The sequence below is a fragment of the Zalophus californianus genome, chromosome 4, assembly GCF_009762305.2.
Source record: "Zalophus californianus isolate mZalCal1 chromosome 4, mZalCal1.pri.v2, whole genome shotgun sequence".
Taxonomy (NCBI): Eukaryota; Metazoa; Chordata; class Mammalia; order Carnivora; family Otariidae; genus Zalophus; species Zalophus californianus.
Genome location: NC_045598.1, coordinates 153391830 through 153414790, shown reverse-complemented (window position 1 = coordinate 153414790; position 22961 = coordinate 153391830). Strand labels below are relative to the sequence as shown.

The following is a 22961-nucleotide window of genomic DNA, read 5'->3' as shown; positions in this document are numbered from 1 at the left end:
TCTTCTTTTTTTTCTTTTTTAAAAATATAATGTATTATTTGTTTCAGAGGTACAGGACTGTGATTCATCAGTCTTACACAATTCACAGCGCTCAACGTAGCACATACCCTCCGCTATGTTTATCACCCAGCCACCCCATCCCTTCCACCCCCCACCACTCCAGCAACCCTGTTTGTTTCCTAAGAATTCCTCATATCAGTGAGATCATATGCTACATGTCTTTCTCTGATTGACTTATTTTGCTCAGCATACTACCCTCCAGTTCCATCCATGTTGTTGAAAATGGCAAGATTTTGTTCCTTTTGGTGGCTGCATAATATTCCATTGTGTGTGTATATATATATATATATATATATATATATATATATATATATATACACACACACCACATTTTCTTTATCCATTCATCTGTTGATGGACATCTTGGCTTTTTCCATAGTTTGGCTATGGTGGACATTGCTGCTATAAACATCGGGGTGCATGTACCCCTTCGGATCCCTATATTTGTATCTTTGGGGTAAATACTCAGTAGTGCAATTGCTGGGTTGTAGGGTAGCTCTATTTTCAACTTTTTGAGGAACCTCCATAATGTTTTTCAGAGTGGCTACACCAGCTTGCATTCCCACTAACAGTGTAGGAGGGTTCCCCTTTCTCCGCATCCCCGCCAACATCTGTCGTTTCCTGACTTGTTAATTTTAGCCATTCTGACTGGTGTGAGGTCGTATGTCACTGAGGTTTTGATTTGGATTCCCTGATGCCAAGCGATGTTGAGCACATTTTCATGTGTCTGTTGGCCATTTGGGTGTCGTCTTTGGAAAAATGTCTGTTCATGTCTTCTGCCCATTTCTTGATTGGATCATTTGTTCTTTGGGTGTTGAGTTTGATAAGTTCTTTATAGATTTTGGATACTAGCCCTTTATCTGAAATGTCATTTGCAAATATCTTCTCCCATTCTGTCGGTTGTCTTTTGGTTTTGTTGACTGTTTCCTTTGCTGTGCAAAAGCTTTTTATCTTGATGAAGTCCCAAGTTCATTTTTGCCCTTGCGTCCCTTGCCTTTGGCGATGTTTCTAGGAAGAAGTTGCTGCGGCTGAGGTTGAAGAGGTTGCTGCCTGTGTTCTCCTTTAGGATTTTGATGGACTCCTGTCTCACGTTTAGGTCTTTCAACCATTTGGAGTCTATTTTTGTGTGTGGTTGTAAGGAAATGGTCCAGTTTCATTCTTCTGCATGTGGCTGTCCAATTTTCCCAACACCATTTGTTGAAGAGACTGTCTTTTTTCCATTGGACATTCTTTCCTGCTTTGTCGAAGATTAGTTGGCCATAGAGTTGAGGGTCCATTTCTGGGCTCTCGATTCTCTTCCATTGATCTATGTGTCTGTTTTTATGCCAGTACCATACTGTCTTGATGATGACAGCTTTGTAATAGAGCTTGAAGTCCGGAATTGTGATGCCATCAGCTTTGCTTTTGTTTTTCAACATTCCTCTGGCTATTCGGGGTCTTTTCTGATTCCATACAAATTTTAGGAATAGTTGTTCCATTTCTTTGAAAAAGGTGGATGGTATTTGATAGGGATTGCCTTAAATGTGTAGATTGCTCTAGGTAGCATTGATACCGTCACAATATTTGTTCTTCCACTCCATGAGCATGGAACGTTTTTCCATTTCTTTGTGTCTTCCTCAATTTCTTTCATGAGTATTTTATAGTTTTCTGAGTACAGATCCTTTGCCTCTTTGGTTAGATTTATTCCTAGGTATCTTATGGTTTTGGGTGCAATTGTAAATGGGATCGACTCCTTAATTTCTCTTTCTTCTGTCTTGTTGTTGTTGTACAGGAATGCCACTCGTTTCTGTGCATTGATTTTATATCCTGCCACTTTACTGAATTCCTGTATGAGTTCTAGCAGTTGTGGGGTGGAGTCTTTGGGTTTTCCACATAAAGTAACATATCATCTGTGAAGAGTGAGAGTTTGACTTCTTATTTGCCAATTAGGATGCCTTTTATTTCTTTTTGTTGTCTGGTTGCTGTGGCTAGGACTTCTAGAACTCTGTTGAACAGCAGTGGTGATAGTGGACATCCCTGCCGTGTTCCTGACCTTAGGGGAAAAGCTCAGCTTTTCCCCATTGAGAATGATATTCGCTGTGGGTTTTTCATAGATGGCTTTTATGATATTGAGGTATGTACCGTCTATCCCTACACTCTGAAGAGTTTTAATCAAGAAAGGATGCTGTACTTTGTCAGATGCTTTTTCTGCATCTATTGAGTGGATTATATGATTCTTGTTCTTTCTTCTATTAATGTATTGTATCACATTGATTGATTTGCAGATGTTGAACCAACCTTGCAGCCCAGGGATAAATCCCACTTGGTCGTGGTGAATAATCCTTTTAATGTACTGTTGGAGCCTATTGGCTAGTATTTTGGTGAGAATTTTTGTGTCCATGTTCATTAGGGATATTGGTCTGTAATTCTCCTTTTTGATGGGGTCTTTGTCTAGTTTTGGGATCAAGGTAATGGTGGCCTCATCAAATGAGTTTGGAAGTTTTCCTTCCATTTCTATTTTTTGGAACAGTTTCAAAAGAATAGGTATTAATTCTTCTTTAAATGTTTGGTAGAATTCCCCTGGGAAGCCATCTGGCCCTGGGCTCTTGTTTGTTGGGAGATTTTTGATTACTGCTTCTATTTCCTTAGGGATTATGGGTCTGTTCAGGTTTTCTATTTCTTCCTGGTTCCGTTTTGGTAGTTTATACATCTCTAGGAATGCATCCATTTCTTCCAGATTATCTAATTTGCTGGCATATAGTTTTTCATAATATGTTCTTATAATTGTTTGTATTTTTTGGTGTTGGTTGTGATCTCTCCTCTTTCATTCATTTTATTTATTTGGATCGTTTCTCTTTTCTTTTTGATCAGTCTGGCCAGGGGTTTATCAATCTTATTAATTCTTTCAAAGAGCCAGCTCCTAGTTTCATTGATCTGTTCTACTGTTCTTTTGGTTTCTTTTTCATTGATTTCTGCTCTGATCTTTATTATTTCTCTTCTCCTGCTGGGTTTAGGCTTTATTTGCTGTTCTTTCTCCAGCTGCTTTAGGTATAGGGTTAGGTTGTGTATGTGAGACCTTTCTTGTTTCTTGAGAAAGGCTTGTATTGCTATATACTTTCCTCTTAGGACCGCCTTCGCTGCATCCCAAAGATTTTGAACAGTTGTGTTTTCATTTTCATTGGTTTCCATGAATTTTTTAAATTCTTCTTTGATTTCCTGGTTACCCATTCATTCTTTAGTAGGATGCTCTTTAGCATCCATGTATTTGAGTTCTTTCTGACTTTCCTCTTGTAATTGAGTTCTAGTTTCAAAGCATTGTGGTCCGAAAATATGCAGGGAATGATCCCAGTCTTTTGGTACAGGTTGAGACCTGATTTGTGACCCAGGATGTGATCTATTCTTGAGAATGTTCCATGGGCAGTAGAGAAGAATGTGTATTCTCTTGCTTTGGGATGGAACGTTTTGAATATGTCTGTGAAGTCCATTTGGTCCAGTGTGTCATTTAAAGCCTTTCTTTCCTTGTTGATCTTTTGCTTAGATGATCTGTCCATTTCAGTGAGGGGGGTGTTAAAGTTCCCCACTATTATTGTATTGTTGTCGATGTGTTTCTTTGATTTTGTTGTTAATTGCCTTATATAATTGGCTGCTCCCATGTTAGGGGCATAGATATTTATAATTGTTAGATCTTCTTGTTGGATAGACCCTTTAAGTATGATATATTGTCCTTCCTTATCTCTTATTATAGTCTTTGGTTTAAAATCTAATTTGTCTGATATAAGGATTGCCACCCCAGCTTTCTTTTGATGTCCATTTGCATATTAAATGGTTTTCCACCCCCTCACTTTCAATCTGGGGGTGTCTTTGGGTCTAAAATGAGTCTATTAGAGACAGCATATTGATGGGTCTTGTTTTTTTATCCCATCTGATACCCTGTGTCTTTTGATTGGGGCATTGAGCCCATTTACATTCAGGGTAACTATTGAAAGATATGAATTTAGTGCTGTTGTATTGCCTGTAAGGTGACTGTTACTGTATATTGTCTGTGTTCCTTTCTGGTCTGTGTTACTTTTAGTCAGTCTCTCTTTGCTTAGAGGACCCCTTTTAATATTTCTTGTGGGGCTATTTTTGTGTTTCCAATTCTTTTAGTTTTTGTTTGTCCTGGAAGCTTTTTATTTCTCCTTCTAATTTCAATGACAGCCTAGCTGGGTGTAGTATTCTTGGCTGCATATTTTTCTCATTTAGTGCTCTGAATATATCATGCCAGTCCTTTCTGGCCTGCCAGGTCTCTGTGGATAGGTCTGCTGCCATGATTGTTAGTTTTATAACTGTTATTCTCAACTCTGGTAACAGATTTTTGATAACTATTTTATGAGTAGTTATTATATAGTATTGGTTATTCTAAACACATTGTGCATGTTTTTGCATTTAATCCTCATACGAGGATTAAACAACTGTATAAGGTAAGAACTATTATTGACCCATCTTGTAGATCGGAAACTGAATCACAGAGTGGTAAGTAGATTAGAGGGAAGGAAAGCGTTGAAATGATATCACATTACTAGAATTGAATTGTAATACTTAAGAGCACAGGCTCTGGAGGTAGAATATCTGGGTTTGAATTCTGGTTCTGCTACATACTAGCTGTGTGAACTTGGGCAAGTTTCTTAACTTCTCTGTTACTCATTTTCTTCATCTGCTAAATGGGATAAGAAGATCACCCTCCTTCATTGAGTTGTTCTGAAGATTAAATATATAAAGTACAAGGAGCATCACCTAGTGCATAAAAAGCCCTGTATGTATTTGCTCTTGATACTGTCATCACATCCTGTCATCTCGCTTATATAGGTAGGAATGTCTTTGCAATCAGCTGTGTGTGAGCATAATATATGCGGTCTGTGGAACCATTCACTGTGGGTACTTTGAATTATCTTTGTTAATGAGGGAGGTACTGACTTAATAAGATTGCTTCATTTTTAGGTACAGTGAAAATTTCTTTAATAGAATCAGACAGGGGCTATTCACAACATACTAGGGTATTTTATCTTAGTACCCTTTGAATTAATGCCATGTACATAATAGTCTTTTTAGTAAACATTTGATTTATTGTATTTTGAAAATATATGTTCTGCCTTAATTTGTATTTTGTATTACTTCAAATAGATTTTCTTTTCCCTTGGGTGAAGGCATACCAATTTCTTACTGACTTAAGATTTATTTGGAGTTTCAAGTTTAATATTATTTCATTGCTAATAATAGACATCTTTTTTATTTGTATGGATTTCTGTTCCATAAAGTGCTTTTCGGGGGTTTATATTTGCCTCTGTGTTACTGAACTAATTCATGTTTGACTTCCCTAATCACTTTGTTGCATGCTCCCCCTTTGTGTAATAGATACTAGTTCATACAGGATTTACAACTCCATATATATTGAGTGCTTTTCTGTTGTCTTCTGATCTCTTTTCCAGGAATCTTTTCATGTGGGAAAGGATTTTAAAATGTCTGCCCACTGACCATTTTCACAGTAGAGTATCAGTTCTCTTTTTCTTCAGATCAAGGGATTATAAGCAGCATGTATATATGTATATTTACATATGGTGTAAGTAGTGAAAGCTTTCATTTCGAATCACTAGTTGTGGGACTTTGTGATAGATTATTAATCTTTTTTTTTTTTTTTTGCCAAACATCTGCAATCCAGATTTCATGAAAGACAGCCTCTCTCTGCCCTTTTGTATATAATAATGGCTAAAATATTCTAGTTATGTTTTCTAATGTATGTACTTTGTGTTGAGCAGATTTTTTTTTTTCTGGAAGAATCCCATAAACTTTTTATTATTTAAAACCTTGGCTATTTTATACCCTCAATCCTTCTTTTTTTGGGTGGGATGAGATAGAGTGGTGAGGGGTGGGAGGGAGTTACTGAGTTGCTTTGCTGTTTTTCCCAGTGTTTTCCTCATGTTGAATACCTAAGAGCCCCATTAAATGTATGTATTCTTTTTCCCAAGAGAGAAGGAGTAAGAGGGGGAGAAATTTTGATTGTAAAGAAGTTGGAATCTGAGACTTGATGGATGTTAAGATAAAGTCTTTAAATATAAGCTTAAGTATTACCTTTGAGATTTAGGTATTTCAGAGATTGCTACTTGACTCCTCAACTTTCTCTAAGCCATTGATTTTTAGCAGTGTGTTTGGTCACCATTTTATGTGATTATATCATGTATGCCATAAAAACTAATGGGCACTGAAACATTCAAGGAGTTCTGTAAAATGAGAAGTCTAAATGTAATATTAACACAATTTGGAGTAAACATTTATTAGCTAGGGGAAGTGGTACTAGGAAATGAAGGCAAAAAAGGAGACTTAAAAAACACTGCACGTTCCTTTTAAAAAACATGCTTATACTACTTTCCCTGCTCCCAATATCATATTCCTTTTGTTTAGGGGCAAAATATAGAAGTCAACTTCAGAGATCTCATGCTGTTAAATATCTGAAATAACCTTTAATATTTTTAGAGTTGGTCAGTGGTTTGTGCTTTATACAAACCTTTTTTCTAGGACCTTCCCCACTTTTTGGTATCAGCTTCATTTTACTGTATCAGTTTCAACTCTTGGTTATGTTACGGAAAACCCAGCCTAAACTGGCTTAAGCCAAAATGGGAATTTATTTGCTCACATAACTAAAAATCTTTGCAGAGCTAGTTTCATGCATGGCTGATTCAGGATGAAAGGTGATTCTAGTCTCACACAGATTTTTGCCTCATAGTTGCAAGATGGCTACCAGCAGCTACTGGGTTTTTTATACTTTCTAGTTGAAATCCAGCAAGCAGTTTTGTGCCTCACTGCTTCTGAATGGGTCATGTTCCTTTCCCTGAGCACATCACTGTGGCCAATAAATGTGATGTGGTAATTGGATTAGATCTTGGTCTGTGTCTAACCTGGAGCTAAGATAAAGCTGACTGCTAGAAATACATATTCTGAGGATGGGGAAGTAATGATTTCCTAAGGGGAATCAGAATATGTTAACAGGAGAAGGGTGAATGGGTGTTAGAATGGAAAAATATAACAGATAATTCTATATATTTACTAAAACTAAAATCAAAACAAAATGTATCAGGAATAAAGCACAATTAAAAAACCCCACCTCTAAATAACTCCCAAAATGTATGTGAAATGTTAGAAGACACATTTATTGACATTGGGAGTCGAAACTGTTGGGTCTTCAATAACTTTCTCCTTCTGTCCCAAGTAAGGGATGGAAAGGCTGATAGTTCTCTGGGAACCTGTGTCTGCCGTGTCAGCAGTGAATGTTTGCCATAAGACTTCTCCTGGAAAGTCTGTTCATCAGGATTAAAGACCGGTGGTTCCTTATTAGACCAGGTGGACTGACCCTGGTGTTAGTTCTTGTATCCATGACCCCTTTTCTTAAGAAGAATTTTCTTACCCTGAGTGGGTACTACTATTCAGAGCTGTACTAGAATCTTAGGAGAATGAGTCCGTTTGTGTGGAAAGTAATTCTTGCTCCTTATTTGGTGTATCCCACAGAGTGAAACTGAGTTCTAAGTATATTTCACACATGCCTCTTAAAGTTCCAAGCCACAGCATTAACATGACCATGCACTGTAGGATTAGGCCTTTCAAATTTTTTGTAGCAATCATGTGCCAGGTCTTAATCTCTGATTAAATACATCATACACATTACGCTCCATTACATCTTTCCTAAATCTTTTGATTGGATTATAAACACTTTTCTTTATGATTTTTCCACATTACAATATAGTTCCTCCAATAGACTTTCTCTTCCACCTTAACTAAGTAAATTAACCTTACGAAGGTATTTCCTTGGCTACCCTTATTGGTAAACCGCCCAGTCTTCACCTTAGTTGCTGTTCTTGGCATTTCTCCCAGTTCTGTTTCCTTTTCATCAGTCAGGCCCACCTTCATACACTTTATTTTTATATGGTACATTCCTTGCCTGGTGGACTGCCTGTCACTGCCAGATGGACGGTGAGCCCTCCCTCCCTGTCTTAAGTCTGACCCTGAGCACACCGTGACAATAGTTATTTGAAGTGATGTGGTTTAGTGGAAGGACTCTTGGATGCGGAACCAGAAGACCCAGAAGACCCAGCGTTGATTCCTGCATTGTTACTTAGTAGCTCTGTGACCATGGGTACATTGTGTAACTACTTTAAACTTAAGATGCCTAAGCCTAAAATGGACCTAATATCATATTACTTTCCTTACCTACCTCAGTGTTTTCTTGTGAGGAACAAAGAGGATGAGTGTCAGAACATTTTGTAACCTGGAAAATTCTGCACAAACTTAAATTGCTATTTTATTACTCTCAGGGCAAAAACTTTAACAATGGTATATAATTTTTAATTACTAATGATTTAAGAATTTTATGATATTTGTTGAAATAGTGAATATTCTCTAGCGTTAGAAAAATATGCTAAGCGATTATTATGTCTTATCCAGTAAAAGTCTTGGGTTAATCAGGAAATCAAGAGATGTTTATAAGTTAATTTTCCAGAAAATGAGAATTTAGCTCCTTAAGTTGCAGATCTCTAATTTTAACAATTTTGTTTTATTTTAAGATTTTATTTATTTGTGAGACGGAGCGCATGAGAGGGAGAGAGAGAGAGCAGGAACGGGGGGGGGGGCAGAGGGAGAGGGAGAAGAAGACTCCCCACTGAGCAGGGACCCTGGGATCATGACCTGAGCTGAAGGCAGATGCTTAACCAACTGAGCCACCCAGGCACCCCTAATTTTTAACAATTTTAGATGGAGATCGTTTAAAATTGTATAGCACAGTTCTCTACTTTTAACCAGAGTGTGTGAGCCGCTCCCCCTTTTAATGATATAAATTAAGGAAAAAATATAAGTGATATGAGAACATAGTAAACATTTCAAATAGTATGGAAGAGGAACTTAGTGTCTCTTTACTCATCCTTCAATTTTACTTCCTTGAGGTAATGTCAGTTAATAGTTTCTTGTGGGTCCTTTGAGCACATATGTATGCATATCCTATTTACACAAGGGATTCATACTGTATATGTGGTGTTCTATACCTTGTCTTTTTTTTTTTCCCCTTTAACTTCTGATATATCTTAGAGATCTTCCTCTACTGGTACATATAGGTCCGGGTGTATGTAACAAAATATATTTTTTTTCAGTACTTTGGATAAAATGAGTTCCAGTTTTTCTGTTTTTGTTGTTATAATCAAAGCTGCAGGAACTGTTGTATTTGTGTATTGGCAGACTTATGTTGTTATGTCCATTGGATACATTCTGAGAAATGGCATTACTGGGTTAGAGGGCTAGTTCATTTTTAATAACAATTTTTTTTTGATTGAGAGGCTCTACCTAAGTCATATATGATTTTTTTTAGTGCTGAGGCAGTTTCAGCTTGGATTATGAAAGAAGTATGGATTTTGCTTTCGATGCCTTCCTGCTTCCCTGCATGCTCTGACTCTTCTTCATCTTCCTTGCTTTTGTCTAATTTTGCTTAAGATGTTCATTATTAATTCTACCACAGGAATCGCCATTGGAGTTGAAAGCAAGGCTGTGTCCTTGTTAGCTGCTATGTCTGCTGCTCCCCGTGCTATGACTATTATAAGTGATTTTATTATTTATCTTCCCCACACTAGCTTTCCACACTAGTAGACTGAGAGTCTGCCATCAGAGTTTTCTTTCTGAAGAGTCAGATATGTTCGTTTCATCTTTCCACTTAAAAATTTGCAGGTACGTAGAGCAGAGTTTGGCCCTAACCTACCTTTGCATTTTGTACCATTTTTCCAGACACGTTACTTCAGACACAAAGAACCATTCACTAGTGCCGGACTTCATATATTTTTATGCCCGTTGCCTTTACACGTAGCTAGTATTTCCTTCCGTCTTTGGTCACCTGACAAACTTTGTTCATTCTTTAAGAGTCAGCTCAAAAGTTACCTCCTCTGTGAAGGCTTCTTGGCATAGGGAGATGGTGTGGTGAGATTGTCAGGGCTTGAACGATACAAGGACTTGAGGGTTAAATGATACAGTTTGGGTTTTATTTTCAGAGTACTGGTTGTGATGCATGATCACTTTCGGAACTCCTGTTCTGGAGTGCCCCTCTAGCTAACCCTGGTGCTACCTGCATTACCTAATGTTGTAATCATTTGTTCCTGTGCCCTTGCCTTTCCACTTAAATTTTGAGCACCATGAAGGCAAGGGCAGTATGACAGGCCCTTAATACATTCTTGTTAGTACTTACCTCCCACAGTTGTGTTGGGGTCTTAAATGAAATGATAGCTGTCATGTGGCCAGCATAGTTCAATCTCAGTAAATGCAAGGTATTTAGTTGATGTTATCATATCACCACTGGAGAGGTAAACCCTGACTTGGGGAATATAGGGTGATTTCTTGAAAGAGGCGAGATTTGATCCAGGACTTAAAGACCGTGTAAGGATTACATTGGTGAGTTTTCATCAAATGGTGTTCAAGACTTTATGAAAAGTCACTGTGAAAGTTGAAACTTAAAATTTTATAATCAGATATTTTTAGCTGTCTGTATGGCCCTTGAAAGGGGAACTATGTCTCATTCTTTCTCATTTTCTTAATAGATCATAGGTACTAAATATAGAACTAATGCATTATTTTATGTAAATAAATAATTATGTCCGAAAGGTGGTAGGGTTTAGGTAAGATTGTCAAGATTCATTTTTAGAAAATTAAAATTCTTAATTTTGTATGAATGTACAAAAGCTCACTTGAATTTGTTTTTACTGACATAAAAACATTAAGGCAGTATATATATTTTAAAACAGCTTGTGCATGTGCCCTTGAGACAATTTGGTGGGTGCATTTTTATCAAAACCATATACACAGTGACATATTAAATGTATCATATTATTATACTAATCATATGACTCTAGAAACAAAAGCAACCAGAAGACTAAAGCCTATCAAAACCATCTTTTTGTTTTTGTACAATGAGATTCTTTTAAAATTTGCCAGTGAATTCATACCAGTATTGAAACCAGATGTAGACTTCCGTCTTTTAGTGTATTAGCTCAGCTATAGAAGTCTTATTTCCACCCCTGATTATTGAGTATTTTATTCATGGTTTATTATATCTCTCTCACCTTCCTTTATTTATTTTTTTAAATAGACTATAAAATGTGATTCAAATGATTTTAAATGACATTGCCCCAGTTATATAGCGATAGAAATAAAATTAAACCTGTATTGTTAAAGATAACCTAATTAAGTCCACAGATGAAGTACTCTCTTGATAAAAATTTTTCATTGGAAAGGATTTTGACAGATACCACTAAATGAAGTGTCAGCTGTGGTTTGAGAATGGATCTAAGAGTTTCCCATCTTAGAACAGAAATCTTACATTGGTTACCTCCTTCTGTATAAAGTAAGATCCTCTCTCCCGTGTGTGTGTGTGTGTGTGTGTGTGTGTGTGTGTGTGTTTTAAGTGTTTTTAGAATAAACCTGACCATTTTGAAATAGCTGGATATAGTCTGGTCTATCTGAACTGATGAAAAGTTTTAATTATAGAAATGAAAATGATACTACTTTAAATTTTATATAGTAATGGGAATAGTTCCCTCTGTTGCCAAATAGAATTCTAGTCACTTTGGTAACTGGCTATGTTTATGTAAAAGAAATTTCATATATTTAAAGGTTGTTTGAGAACAAAACGCTATTTAAGAAAATGACTGTCAACTATTTGACTTCTTGCCCTCCTTCTTTCCCTTCTTTCCCTTCTTTTTAACAAAATAGTGTGTGTAAAGGACATGAAATAAACATTTTGTTCAAGGTCTATTGTATAGTTTCCATTAAATAAACACAAGTTCCCATCTCATTCTTCTCTATTAGTGCCACAAAATGCTTGTGAAATGTTGATACTGCTTTTATCCACAGTTCATTTGATACCATTGACATTTATTTAAAAGAGGCCAGGCAAACATTTATTCCTTCAAATTTGCTGAGATTTACCTGCATTTTGGTACTTAGAAGGCTGAAATTTGGCCCATCGCTTTTTTTTTTTTTAACCATTTTTCTCATCTTAATAGAAGGGAAAAAAATAGGCCTTACTTGATTTCTCAGTGCCATTTCATAACTATTATACTATTCTTTAGTTAATTATTTGAATTATTCTTTTGAAATCTTTCCTTTTTCTGGATGGTGAGCTACTGTTTTTATTCAGAGCCTAATCTTAATGCCACTTCCACTTTCTTCCCTAGTTAATTGCTCTCCACTGTGGTCCCATTTCACTTTGAAAAGTGTTTTTTTAATAATAGTTTCTGAGTTTTGAAGTCTGTCTTTCATGCTAGATTGGAGCCACAAAAGGTTAGGTTAAAGATTTTTTAAATTCAATGTAGAGCAGGTGCTCAATAAATGTTTTTTTCAGTGAATGAGTGATATCTAGGGCTTTTTGGAAAATACTTCTGCATTCTTAGATCACTTTCACACATGCTTAATATTCTTCCTGTCTGCCACACATGTGCTCTTATCCTCGGCAACATTGTGATCCATATGGGATAATTTTATAATTGATTCCTCATTGTTTTAATTTGCTTTTCTTTGATAATAACTGAAGTTTAATATTTTCTGTGTATGTTAACAGCTTTATTTTTAGTTTTTGTATATTTGTGAATTGTATATTCATTTCTTTGCCTATTTGTGGGGTTTTATTGTTTTTCTGAAAGATTTATGTGAGCTCTTTATGTTCTAAATCTATACACTAAATATCTTACTACATTTTCTATATTTTTCTGTTTTCTAAGCTTGTAGTTTTTATGTAGACAAAGCTAATAAATTCTCATATTTTTTGTTTGCTTTTTTTGATGAGAAACTGCTTTTCTGCCTACTGGTTTGATACTTTGATTTTCTTCTATTTTTATTTAAATCATTTAAAAATGTTTAAATCATTGATCTATGGGTTTGTTTTAGTGGTATTAAGCGTATACTTTTTAAATTAAATTAAATTTAATTGGATTTTATTATGTTAGTCACCATACAGTACATCATTAGTTTTTGATGTAGTGTTCCATGATTCATTGTTTTCGTACAACACCCAGTGCTCCATATAGTTTCAATAAAATACTCACTAAGCCACTTACAGTGTCCTCAGTTAAGGTTACTTTTCAGGCCAAGTGAGTGTCCTTGCAGAATTTATTAACAGTATACTTGTTTTGTTTGGCAGGCACACCATTTAAAATAATCTACATTTGAATGCTGGGATGAGGCAGGCGTTCAGTTTTACTGCTTGTTTATGGCTGGTATCTATCCCTAATTTAACCATTGGTATTATGGTTGGTGACACTTTTGATTAGACACTGCCTTTACTAATTGTCAGATATTTTGAATATCATCCTTGGAGCAAGCCTTGCAACTCCGTGTTTTCTTATATTGAAACCAATTCATATATTCATGTTTGTGTAAGCCGGAAGACATGGGCTTTGCCACTTAATATTTGTATGATATCTGACAGACCACTTTATTTCTCTGAATTTGTTTCCTCATCTAAAAAAAGGACGATGTGTTTCTGTTTACTTAATTGAGTTGTTGTGAGACTCATAAAATACTCCTTATAACCATAAAGTAGTATAAAAATTTAAGACAGTGTTATACCTCTGTTCTAGAAAATGTTACTGTTTATTGTTGTTTAAATGATTTTATTGAGGGATAGAAACCTTTCATTTCATAATCGAAGTTAAAAGGCCTAATGTGTAGATACCTCATTCAAGCTTTAATATTCAACTGGATTGTTAAAATAATACTGTATCACAGATAACTTTAAGATGTATCCATGTACTAGTATGAATGATTGGATATTGTGTCATTTTTTGATTAGGGCAGGATATAAGGTGACCCCTGAAGTAAGGGGAGGAGTTAATTACAAAGAGAGAAAAGCCTAATGAGAGAGGGCCTTTATAAATTTTATACAATTTGATTCAGTTCTGCCCTCTCCACCTTTAATCATTCAGGGCCAAATACAGGCCATGCCCTCGGTAGTCTTAGAAGCTTCATAAGGACTGAGACTGTCCATGTCTTCGCCTGCAACACCTGGCACCTTTAACAGAATCTGTGTAAGTCAGTGAAGTAGATATTTGTCAAGAGAATTAAAAAATGGATGTCTGATTTAGTGTGAATTTATTTCTGTTACGACTATGAAGATCTTTTGTAAATATAGAATCATAGAGTTGGAATGAACCTTTGAAATCATCTTGCAAAGCTAGACGGTTCATGAATCAGTATATCTTTGGCAGATCTTTAGTCTTGCTGTGAATTTGTCTAGGGGCAGTTTCTTTATAGCACTGAAATCAGATCTTGAGACCTTGAAGTATAGCAAGTCTGTTTAATCCTGAACTTTCTCTAGTATAGCTCCGCAATGTAGGGTACAGATGCGGAGATAACAAATCAAAGAGTTAATGAAGGATTAGCGACTTGTTGATCGGAAATAATGGAATGTTAAGAGGATAAAAATTGAAGTCTAGGTAACCGAAAAGGTCAGCATTGAAGTAATTAAACATGACACAGTTTTACGGGCTGGTGCTGCTTTTGTAGCACCCCCGAGTTCTTTAATTTTTATACCGGGAGTGGGGTGAGGGGAAAAACCCAGGCACCTAGGACAGCACCACTACCTTGCACACCTTCTGCAGTGGTACATTGTGGTGGCCCTCAATGACGCTCCTGCCTCCCACTCTCCCACCTTGGCTGTAAACCGTTAATTTATGTGGTATTGCCTTTCTTTTTATGACTGTTGTATCTATTCTTTTATTATTTATCAAGTGCTAACGATAGCCAGGCAGGTTCCAAGCATTGTGGATAATCAGTGAACAGAAGAAGGATCCCTGCTCTTGTGGACCCTTTCTCAGGGCAGTGCTGTCCAATAGAAACGTGAAATGAGCCACAAATGTAATTTAAAATTTCCTGGTAGCCACATTAAAAAAGAAAAAAGTGATAGATGAAATTAACTTTAGTAATATATTAAATATATTAGTATATAGCACCATTGTTATATTAAATAATATATCTAATACTATTGTAATAGTATTAATAACTTATGTTCAACATTAATACATTTTATAATATTAGTATATAAATATTTAAAGGTATAATTAATTTAAAAATTATTAATGAGGTACTTTGTCTTCTCTTCTTAGTACTAAGCTTTGAACTTTGGTGTATATTTTATATTTATAACATAACTCAGTTTGGGTTAGCTATGTTTCACATGCTTGGGAGCTGCTGTATTGGGCAGTGCAACTTTCGAACATAGTGCCTACGTTAGACCACCTGGTCTAAGATAGAAAATAAATTCCTGGTAGTACTAGAATTTTCAGATAATCCAGGCTCCTTACCCATGGCCTGTGAAGCCTTGGGTGATCCGGCTCATGCATGTCTCCCAGATCTCATCTCTTCCTGACTCACTAAACTTGAGCCTTCTTTCTTGAACTCAAATATGGGAGGTTTTTTCCTGAATCATGTTTTTTTAAAATCTTGTTTCCTTTGTGTGGAATGTTGTATTCCCAGATAGCCAGTTACATGGTTAGCTCTCTCATGTCATTTGAGACTTCAGCAAAAATGTCTTTCAGGCCTTCTTTGATGGCTACTCTAAAGAGCCTTTCTCAGTTATTCTTAGTCAGTAGCTTTCTGTTTTATTGTTCTGATAGCAGTTGTCACTGTTTTCTGCCTTACCCTATTTCCTGTTATCATCAAATTATCCCTTCCTTGTAGAATATAAGCTCCATGAGAGAAAGTACACTTCTCGTTGTATTCATTGTTGTATCCCCAGCAACTGGTGTAATTCCTGCCATGTAGTTGGTGCTTGATAAATATTTATTGAATGAATAAAAGGCATTCTGGATCAGGTATCTTGCACTAGAGTGGATTTACCAAGTAAGTCAGATCCTTACATTACCACTGAGGAGTGTAGGATTGAGAAATGGTTTAGAGTAATCTTAGCGTCTTATAATTTGGAAAGGATGAGGGGAAGTTGGCATTTCAGAGGTTAGGGAAGGTCAAGGTTGTTTGTTTCTTTTCTCCCTCCCTCCCTTCCTTCCTTCCTGCCCTCCCTCTCTCCCTCCCTCCCTCCTTTCTTTCTTCCTCTCCCCTCCTCTCCCCTCCCCTCCCCTACTTTCTTTTATAAAGAAAGCAAACTTATCTAAAGCCAGCACATTATTCAAGTACAAATAAACATGTACATTTATAACAATATATATTAGTGTTACATATAAATGTAAACTGTCTTCCAATTTGTTTAGGAATTTTAACATGGTTAGGGTTTTTTTTTAATGGAGATGAAATTCACATAACATAAAATTAGCCATTTTAAAGTGAACAATTCGATGGTCTGAGTGTATTCACCATATATAATCACCACCTCTGTCTAGTTTAAAAATATTTTCATCACCCCAAACCGATTAAGCGGTTATACCTTGTTTTCCCTACCCTGCTTTAGCCCCTGGCAACCACCAATATCCTTTCTTTCTCTAAGGATTTACCTATTGTGAATATTTCATATAAATGTGTCCTTTTGTTCTGGCTTCTTTTACTTAGTGTTTTTGAAGTCCATCCACTTTGTAGCATGTGTCAGTACTTTATTCTTTTTTATGGCTGAATAATATTCCACTGTATGTATATGCCATATTTTATCCATTCATCTGTTTTTTTTTTAAGGTTTTATTTATTTATTTGAGAGAGAGAGGGAGAGGGAGCATGAGCAGGGGGAGGGACAGAGGGAGAAGCAGACTCTCCGCTGAGCAGGGAGTCCAACTGGAGACTTGATCCCAGGCCCCCGGGATCATGACCCGAGCTGAAGGCAGACACTTAATCAACTGAGCCACCCAGGTGCCCCTGCATTCATCTGTTGATAGACATTTGGGTTGTTTCAACCTTTTGGCCATTGTGAGTAGTATTATTATGGACATTCCTGTATGTATATTTGTTTGAGTACTAGTTTTCAGTTATTTTGAATATATACCTAGGAATGGAATTGCTGGGTCATATGGTAATTTTGTCTTTAACTTTTTTTATTTAACTTTTTGAGGAATGAAATACTGTTTTCCACAGAAGCTGCACTATTTTACATTCTCACTGTCAGTGTCCAAGAGCTCCAGTTTCTTCACATCCTTGCCAGTGCTGTTGTTTTCTTTCTTCTTCTTCTTTTTTTTTTTTTATTATAGCCATACTAGTGAGTGTGAAGTGGTACCTCATTGTGGTTTTAATTTGTATTTCCTAATGACCAATGATGATGACAATTGAACATCTGTCTTTTCATATATGGCCATTTATATGTCTTTTTTGGGAAATGTCTGTTTAAGTCCTTTGCCTATGTTTAAATTGGGGTTTTTTTTGTTGTTGAGTTGTAAGCGTTATTTATATATTCTGGATACTAGACCCTTATCAGATGTATGATTTGCAAATATTTTCTCCCATTTTGTAGGTTGTCATTTCACTTTCTTAATATTCTTTAATGCACAAAATTTTTGATTTTGATGAAGTCTAATTTATCATTTTTCCTCTTGTTGCTTTACTTTTGATATTATACTTAATGATCCATTGCCAAACCAACAATCATGAAGATTTACCCCTATGTTTTATGGTTTTAACTCATATTTAGGTTGTTGACCTATTTTGAGTAAATTTTTAAATATGGTGTGAGGTAGGAGTCCAACTTCATTTTTTTTTTTTTGCATGTGAATATGCAGTTGTTCTGAAGTTGTTTCTTAATGAGACATGAGCCACTGTGGCATTGGTGGTAGTTGAAGCAAACGTCTTCCAGTAATTACTTTCACATTCTACAGTCTGAAAGCAGTTTTTTGTTTGTTTTTTTAAAGATTTATTTATTTATTTTAGAGACAGAGGGTGCACATGTGGGGGGTGGGAGGGGCAGAGGGAGAGGGAGAGAGAGAGAGTCTTAAGCAGACTTCACGTTGAGTAGGGAGCCTGATGCTGGGCTTGATCTCACAACCATGAGATCACAAACTGAGCCAGAACTGAGAGTTGGATACTCAACCAACTGTGCCACCCAGGTGCCCCTTCATAGTCTTTATATATGTGTGTGTGTGTATAAATATATATGAATAATTATTCAAGTATAATTAACATACAGTGTTATATTAGTTTCAGGTGTGCAATATAATGATTCCATAATTCTTGACATTTCTCAGTGATCAAGATAAGTGTACTGTTAATCCCCTTTATCTATTTCACTCATCCCCTCCCTCATCCACATCCCCTGTGACAACCACCAGTTCTCTATATTTGAGAGTCTGGTTCATTTGTCTCTTTTTTTCTTTGCCTGTTCATTTGTTTCCTAAATTCCACACATGAGTAAAATCATATGGTATTTGTCTTTCTCTGACTTATTTCACTTAACATTATACCCTTTAGGTCCATCCATGTTGTTGCCGTTGGCAAGATTTCATTCTTTTTTATGGCTGAATAATATTCCTGTGTGTGTGTGTGTGTGTGTGTGTGTGTGTGTGTGTGTGTGTGTGTGTGTGTGTGTGTGTAGATGAATGGACACTTGATGCTGCAATAAACATAGGGCTGCATATATATTTTTGAATTAGTGTTTTCATTTTCTTTGGGTAAATACCCAGTAGTGGAATTATTGTATCATATGGTAATTCTATTTTTAATTTTTTTGAAGACCCTCCGTATTGTTTTTCACAGTGGTTGCATCAATTTGCATTCCCACCAACAATTGTATGAGGGTTCCTTTTACTTCACATCATTACCAACACTTGCTATTTCTTGTGTTTTTGATTTTAGCCATTCTGACAGGTATAAAGTGATGTCTCATTGTGGTTTTAATTTGCATTTCCCTGATGATGAGTGATGTTGAGCATCTTTTCATATGTCTGTTAGCCACCTGTATGTCTTTGGAAAAATGTCAGTTCAGCTGCTCTGCCCATTTTTAATGGATTATTTGTTTTTTTGTGTGTATGTTGAGTTGTATAAGTTCTTTATATATTTTGGATAGCAATCCCTTATTGGATGTATGTTTTGCAGATATATTTTTCCCTCAGTAGTTTGCCTTTTTGTTTTGTTTATGGCTCCTTTTCTGTGTAAAACCTTTTTATTTTGATGTGTCCCAATAGTTGAATTTTGCTTTTGTTTCCCTTGCCAGAGGAAACATATTTAGGGAAATGTTTCTATGGCTGATGTCAAAGAAATTATTGCCTGTGTTTTCTTCTAGTAATTTTATGGTTTCAGGTCTCACATTTAGGTCTTTAATCCATTTTGAGTTTATTTTTGTGTATGGTGTAAGAAAATGGTCCAGTTTCATTCTTTTGCATGTAGCTGTCCAGTTTTCCTAGTACCATTTGTTGAAAAGACTGTCTCTTTCCCATTGTACATTCTTGAGTTCTTGGTTGTAGATTAATTGACCATAAATATTTAGGTTTATTGCTGGGCTTAATGTTTGTTCCATTGATATATGTGTCTGTTTTTACACCAGTACCATATTGTTTTACTGTTTTGATTACTACAGCTTTATAGTATAATATTTTTATATTTTTAATTTCCCCTCTATCTTTCTATTATCCCATTGTTGGGTATTTGAATTTTCTTTCTTTTTTTTCCTTCTCATACAGAGTAGTGTCCTCTATCTTTGTATAAATTGGAACTTTCCCCTTCCATCAGCTTATCTTGGGTTATATTTGCTCGTTGTGCTTAGAGCAAAAGTAGATTTATTGTTATGAACTTCTAATATCACTTGGATATATTTAAAAGCTAAGAGGGTGGGGGCGCCTGGGTGGCTCAATCGTTAAGTGTCTACCTTCGGCTCAGGTCATGGTCCCAGGGTCCTGGGATCGAGCCCCGCATCGGGCTCCCTGCTCAGCGGGAATCCTCCTTCTCCCTCTCCCACTCCCCCTGCTTGTGTTCCCTCTCTCACTGTCTCTCTCTGTCAAATAAATAAATAAAATCTTAAAAAACAAAAAAGCTAAGAGGGTGTTTTCAACAAAAATAGAAGCTTTCATAGATGGCACTTGAACAAGGTTTGTCAAGAGAGGCCATATAACATAGTGGTTAAAAGCATATAGTTAAGACAGAACTCACATCTTGGTTCCATCTTGTGTGTGACCAGAGGAATTTACTGAACCTCTTTGCAGTTACTTTCTCATTTGTCAGATGGTGGTAATAATAGGATCTCAGTTGTAGGGTTGTCTTAAGGATAAATGAGCTATAATGCATGCAAAATGATTAGCACCATGGCTGGTACGGGTAACACAGGCTCCATTGCCATAGCTACTAAGAATGTTTCTTTTCCTTCTTTTTGCCGCGGCTGCTTTTCTCCCTTCTCCCCCCTTTTCCCTCCCCTGACAACCTTTGTTTGTGTTTCCGTTTTCCTAGTCTTTCTCTGGAATTTTTATTTTGGAGTTCTCCTTCTCAGGGCCAGCAACCCAGGATTTGGGTGGTTTAGGATGACCTGGCTGGAAGAGGAGGAGAGGTATGGGCAGAATCACTTCATGCAGGAGACTCTTGGCAAGCCACCCTTGTTTCCTTCCCTTTGCGTAAAACTGTTGATTTTCATTTCCATCAAGAATTAGTGACATCATAGGGAAGAATGTCTAAATTTACTTTCAGGACGGGTAGCTGTGATATTGTTACCTCAGTGTCCGAAGATGTGGGAAATAGTGATTTCTTAGGGTCGTGTTGATTCTTGGGGTAGGTTATGTGCTTTAAGAGTGACATTGATAATTTTAAAGAAAGGAATTTAATACTGAAAATTATTCTTCATCAGTAAAATGTGTCATAAGAGTGACAAAGAATATGTGTGAAGAAAAAGAAGTTCACAGTTCGTTATCTTTTTAGCCTTTTCCTAGAGGTTTAATGGTCATTAGAAAGAAGTGTTTGCCACCAGTGCTCTTTTGTAAGAGTTTATCTAGCATGGTTTTTCAATCTAGTTTTAAAAATATTTCTTTCCAGTTAACAGAAGATGAAATTGCAACTATTCTTAAATCTACTTTGAAAGGACTAGAATATTTGCACTTTATGAGAAAAATACACAGAGATATAAAAGCTGGAAATATTCTCCTCAATACAGAAGGACATGCAAAATTGGCCGATTTTGGAGTGGCTGGTCAGTTAACAGTAAGTGTAATAATTTTGGAACCACTTGTGGCATATATGTCCAGGTTTGATTGTACCTGAATGTTGATAACTTTTTGGAGGGGGTGATGGGAAGAAATACATAACTACATTGTTCTTGGGGAGAAGGAGCCATAATTTCAGTATTATTTATTATTTTTATTTACAATTTGAGACATTGAATGAATATGAAAAAAATGTTGTCATTGAAATGCTTAAATGTTTAGAAAAGAAAGCTACATTGATCCATTTCTGTAGCTTCAATTGTTACAGTACTATTTTTAATGACTGTCTTTAATGAAGGTGGAGATAAGTTACTTGTGGACTCTTGCTTTTTACAGAATTCAGAATTCCTAAATATGTCATTGTCAGTTGAAATTGGAGGAAAATAGTCAATGTTTTATATAATCTGTAGTATTTGAGGGTTTCACTATACAGTTCAATGACCATGTTGGCAAACAGAGTCCCTTAGTGTTTTTGTAGTAGTATTTATTTATGTCATTGTAATGTTTTTGCAGGATACAATGGCAAAACGCAATACTGTGATAGGAACTCCGTTTTGGATGGCTCCTGAAGTAATTCAAGAAATAGGCTATAACTGTGTGGCTGACATCTGGTCCCTTGGCATTACTTCTATAGAAATGGCTGAAGGAAAACCTCCATATGCTGATATACATCCCATGAGGGTAAGAAAATGATCGTTTGCTAAAAACGTTATATAAGTGGCAGTTTTGTAATGTCAGTGTAAATAAATAAATATAAAGTAAATTAAGTAAGTTGATTTGAACTTTGGTTCTGTGCAAAAAATAATAAAATTATCTGTCAGAGGTTAGTGATGTTACTTTTTTCCTCCCACATCCTCAATTGTGAGAAAAGAAGTGAAGGCTATATTTCTCTTTACACTCTGTTTTCCTCCCCCAAAAATATACCTGTAAATTTCCCTTTGCTTTTCAATAGAAGAAAGTCACTATATTCTTCAGTTTATCCGTCATTTTCTCAGTGTGGCTGTGGAGACCTTGGAAAAAATCAATTCTCACTTTTCTACCTACTCTGCAAATTCTGCCTTTCTGTGTTTTTGTTTTCCTTTTTTTCTTTTCTCATCTGAAGCTTGTGTTTAAAAAGCCTGACTTCTAATATTGCTGCATACCTGTAGGCAAATTAATCTTATTCCTTCGGTTGGTACTTGGTGAGAAAAATAGAATTCCTTTTTTGAGCATTATTATATACTTCTATGAACTCCTTTTTCCAGGATGATTTTTTTGAGTTTGAAATATGTAACTTCCATATTCAAGTCCAATTGCCTCTGCTTCAGGGTTTGTGATGATATATAGAGTTTTTAGTTTTCTTAGTGGTGAATCTCAATTCATTATAGATAAGGACATCTGTCTTTGTGAACTTATTGCCCCCTAGTGGCTGGAGCCTCCTCAAGAAGGAGAAAGAAAAGAGAGAGAGAGGTAGTGTGTGTGTGTGTGTGTGTGTGTGTGTGTGTGTGTGTGTGTGTGTGTGTGTGTGTGTGTGTGTGTGGAGAAGAGAAGATGGTGTCAGGAGGACAGGAGAAATGTGTTAAGTAAATAGATGGGAGGAAAGAGAATGCAGTATTTTGGAACATCTGAAGAAGAATAAATTGGAATTATTTCTGATAATACAATTCTATTGTGGATTGAATTTCAGTAATATAAGCAACAGTGTACTCTACTGAAAATATTTAATAATCTGCCTGCCATTTTATAGAGAATTCTGAGTAATACAATTGCGTATAATATGTATCATCTTCCTTGTGTATATAAATTACTTTAGCTAAAGTAAAAAATAAAAATGACATGAATTGT

The 22961-nt window shown here is 36.0% G+C and overlaps 1 protein-coding gene across 1 annotated transcript in view; it reads left to right on the top strand.

The window, feature by feature from the left end:
• Positions 1-22961, top strand: part of STK3 (serine/threonine kinase 3) — a 274712-nt gene that overhangs the window by 76989 nt on the left and 174762 nt on the right. Inside the window, exons 5-6 of the mRNA XM_027576725.1 lie at positions 20971-21135; positions 21651-21818. Coding sequence (XP_027432526.1) covers positions 20971-21135; positions 21651-21818 — 333 coding nt within the window. The remainder of the gene's footprint in view (positions 1-20970; positions 21136-21650; positions 21819-22961) is intronic.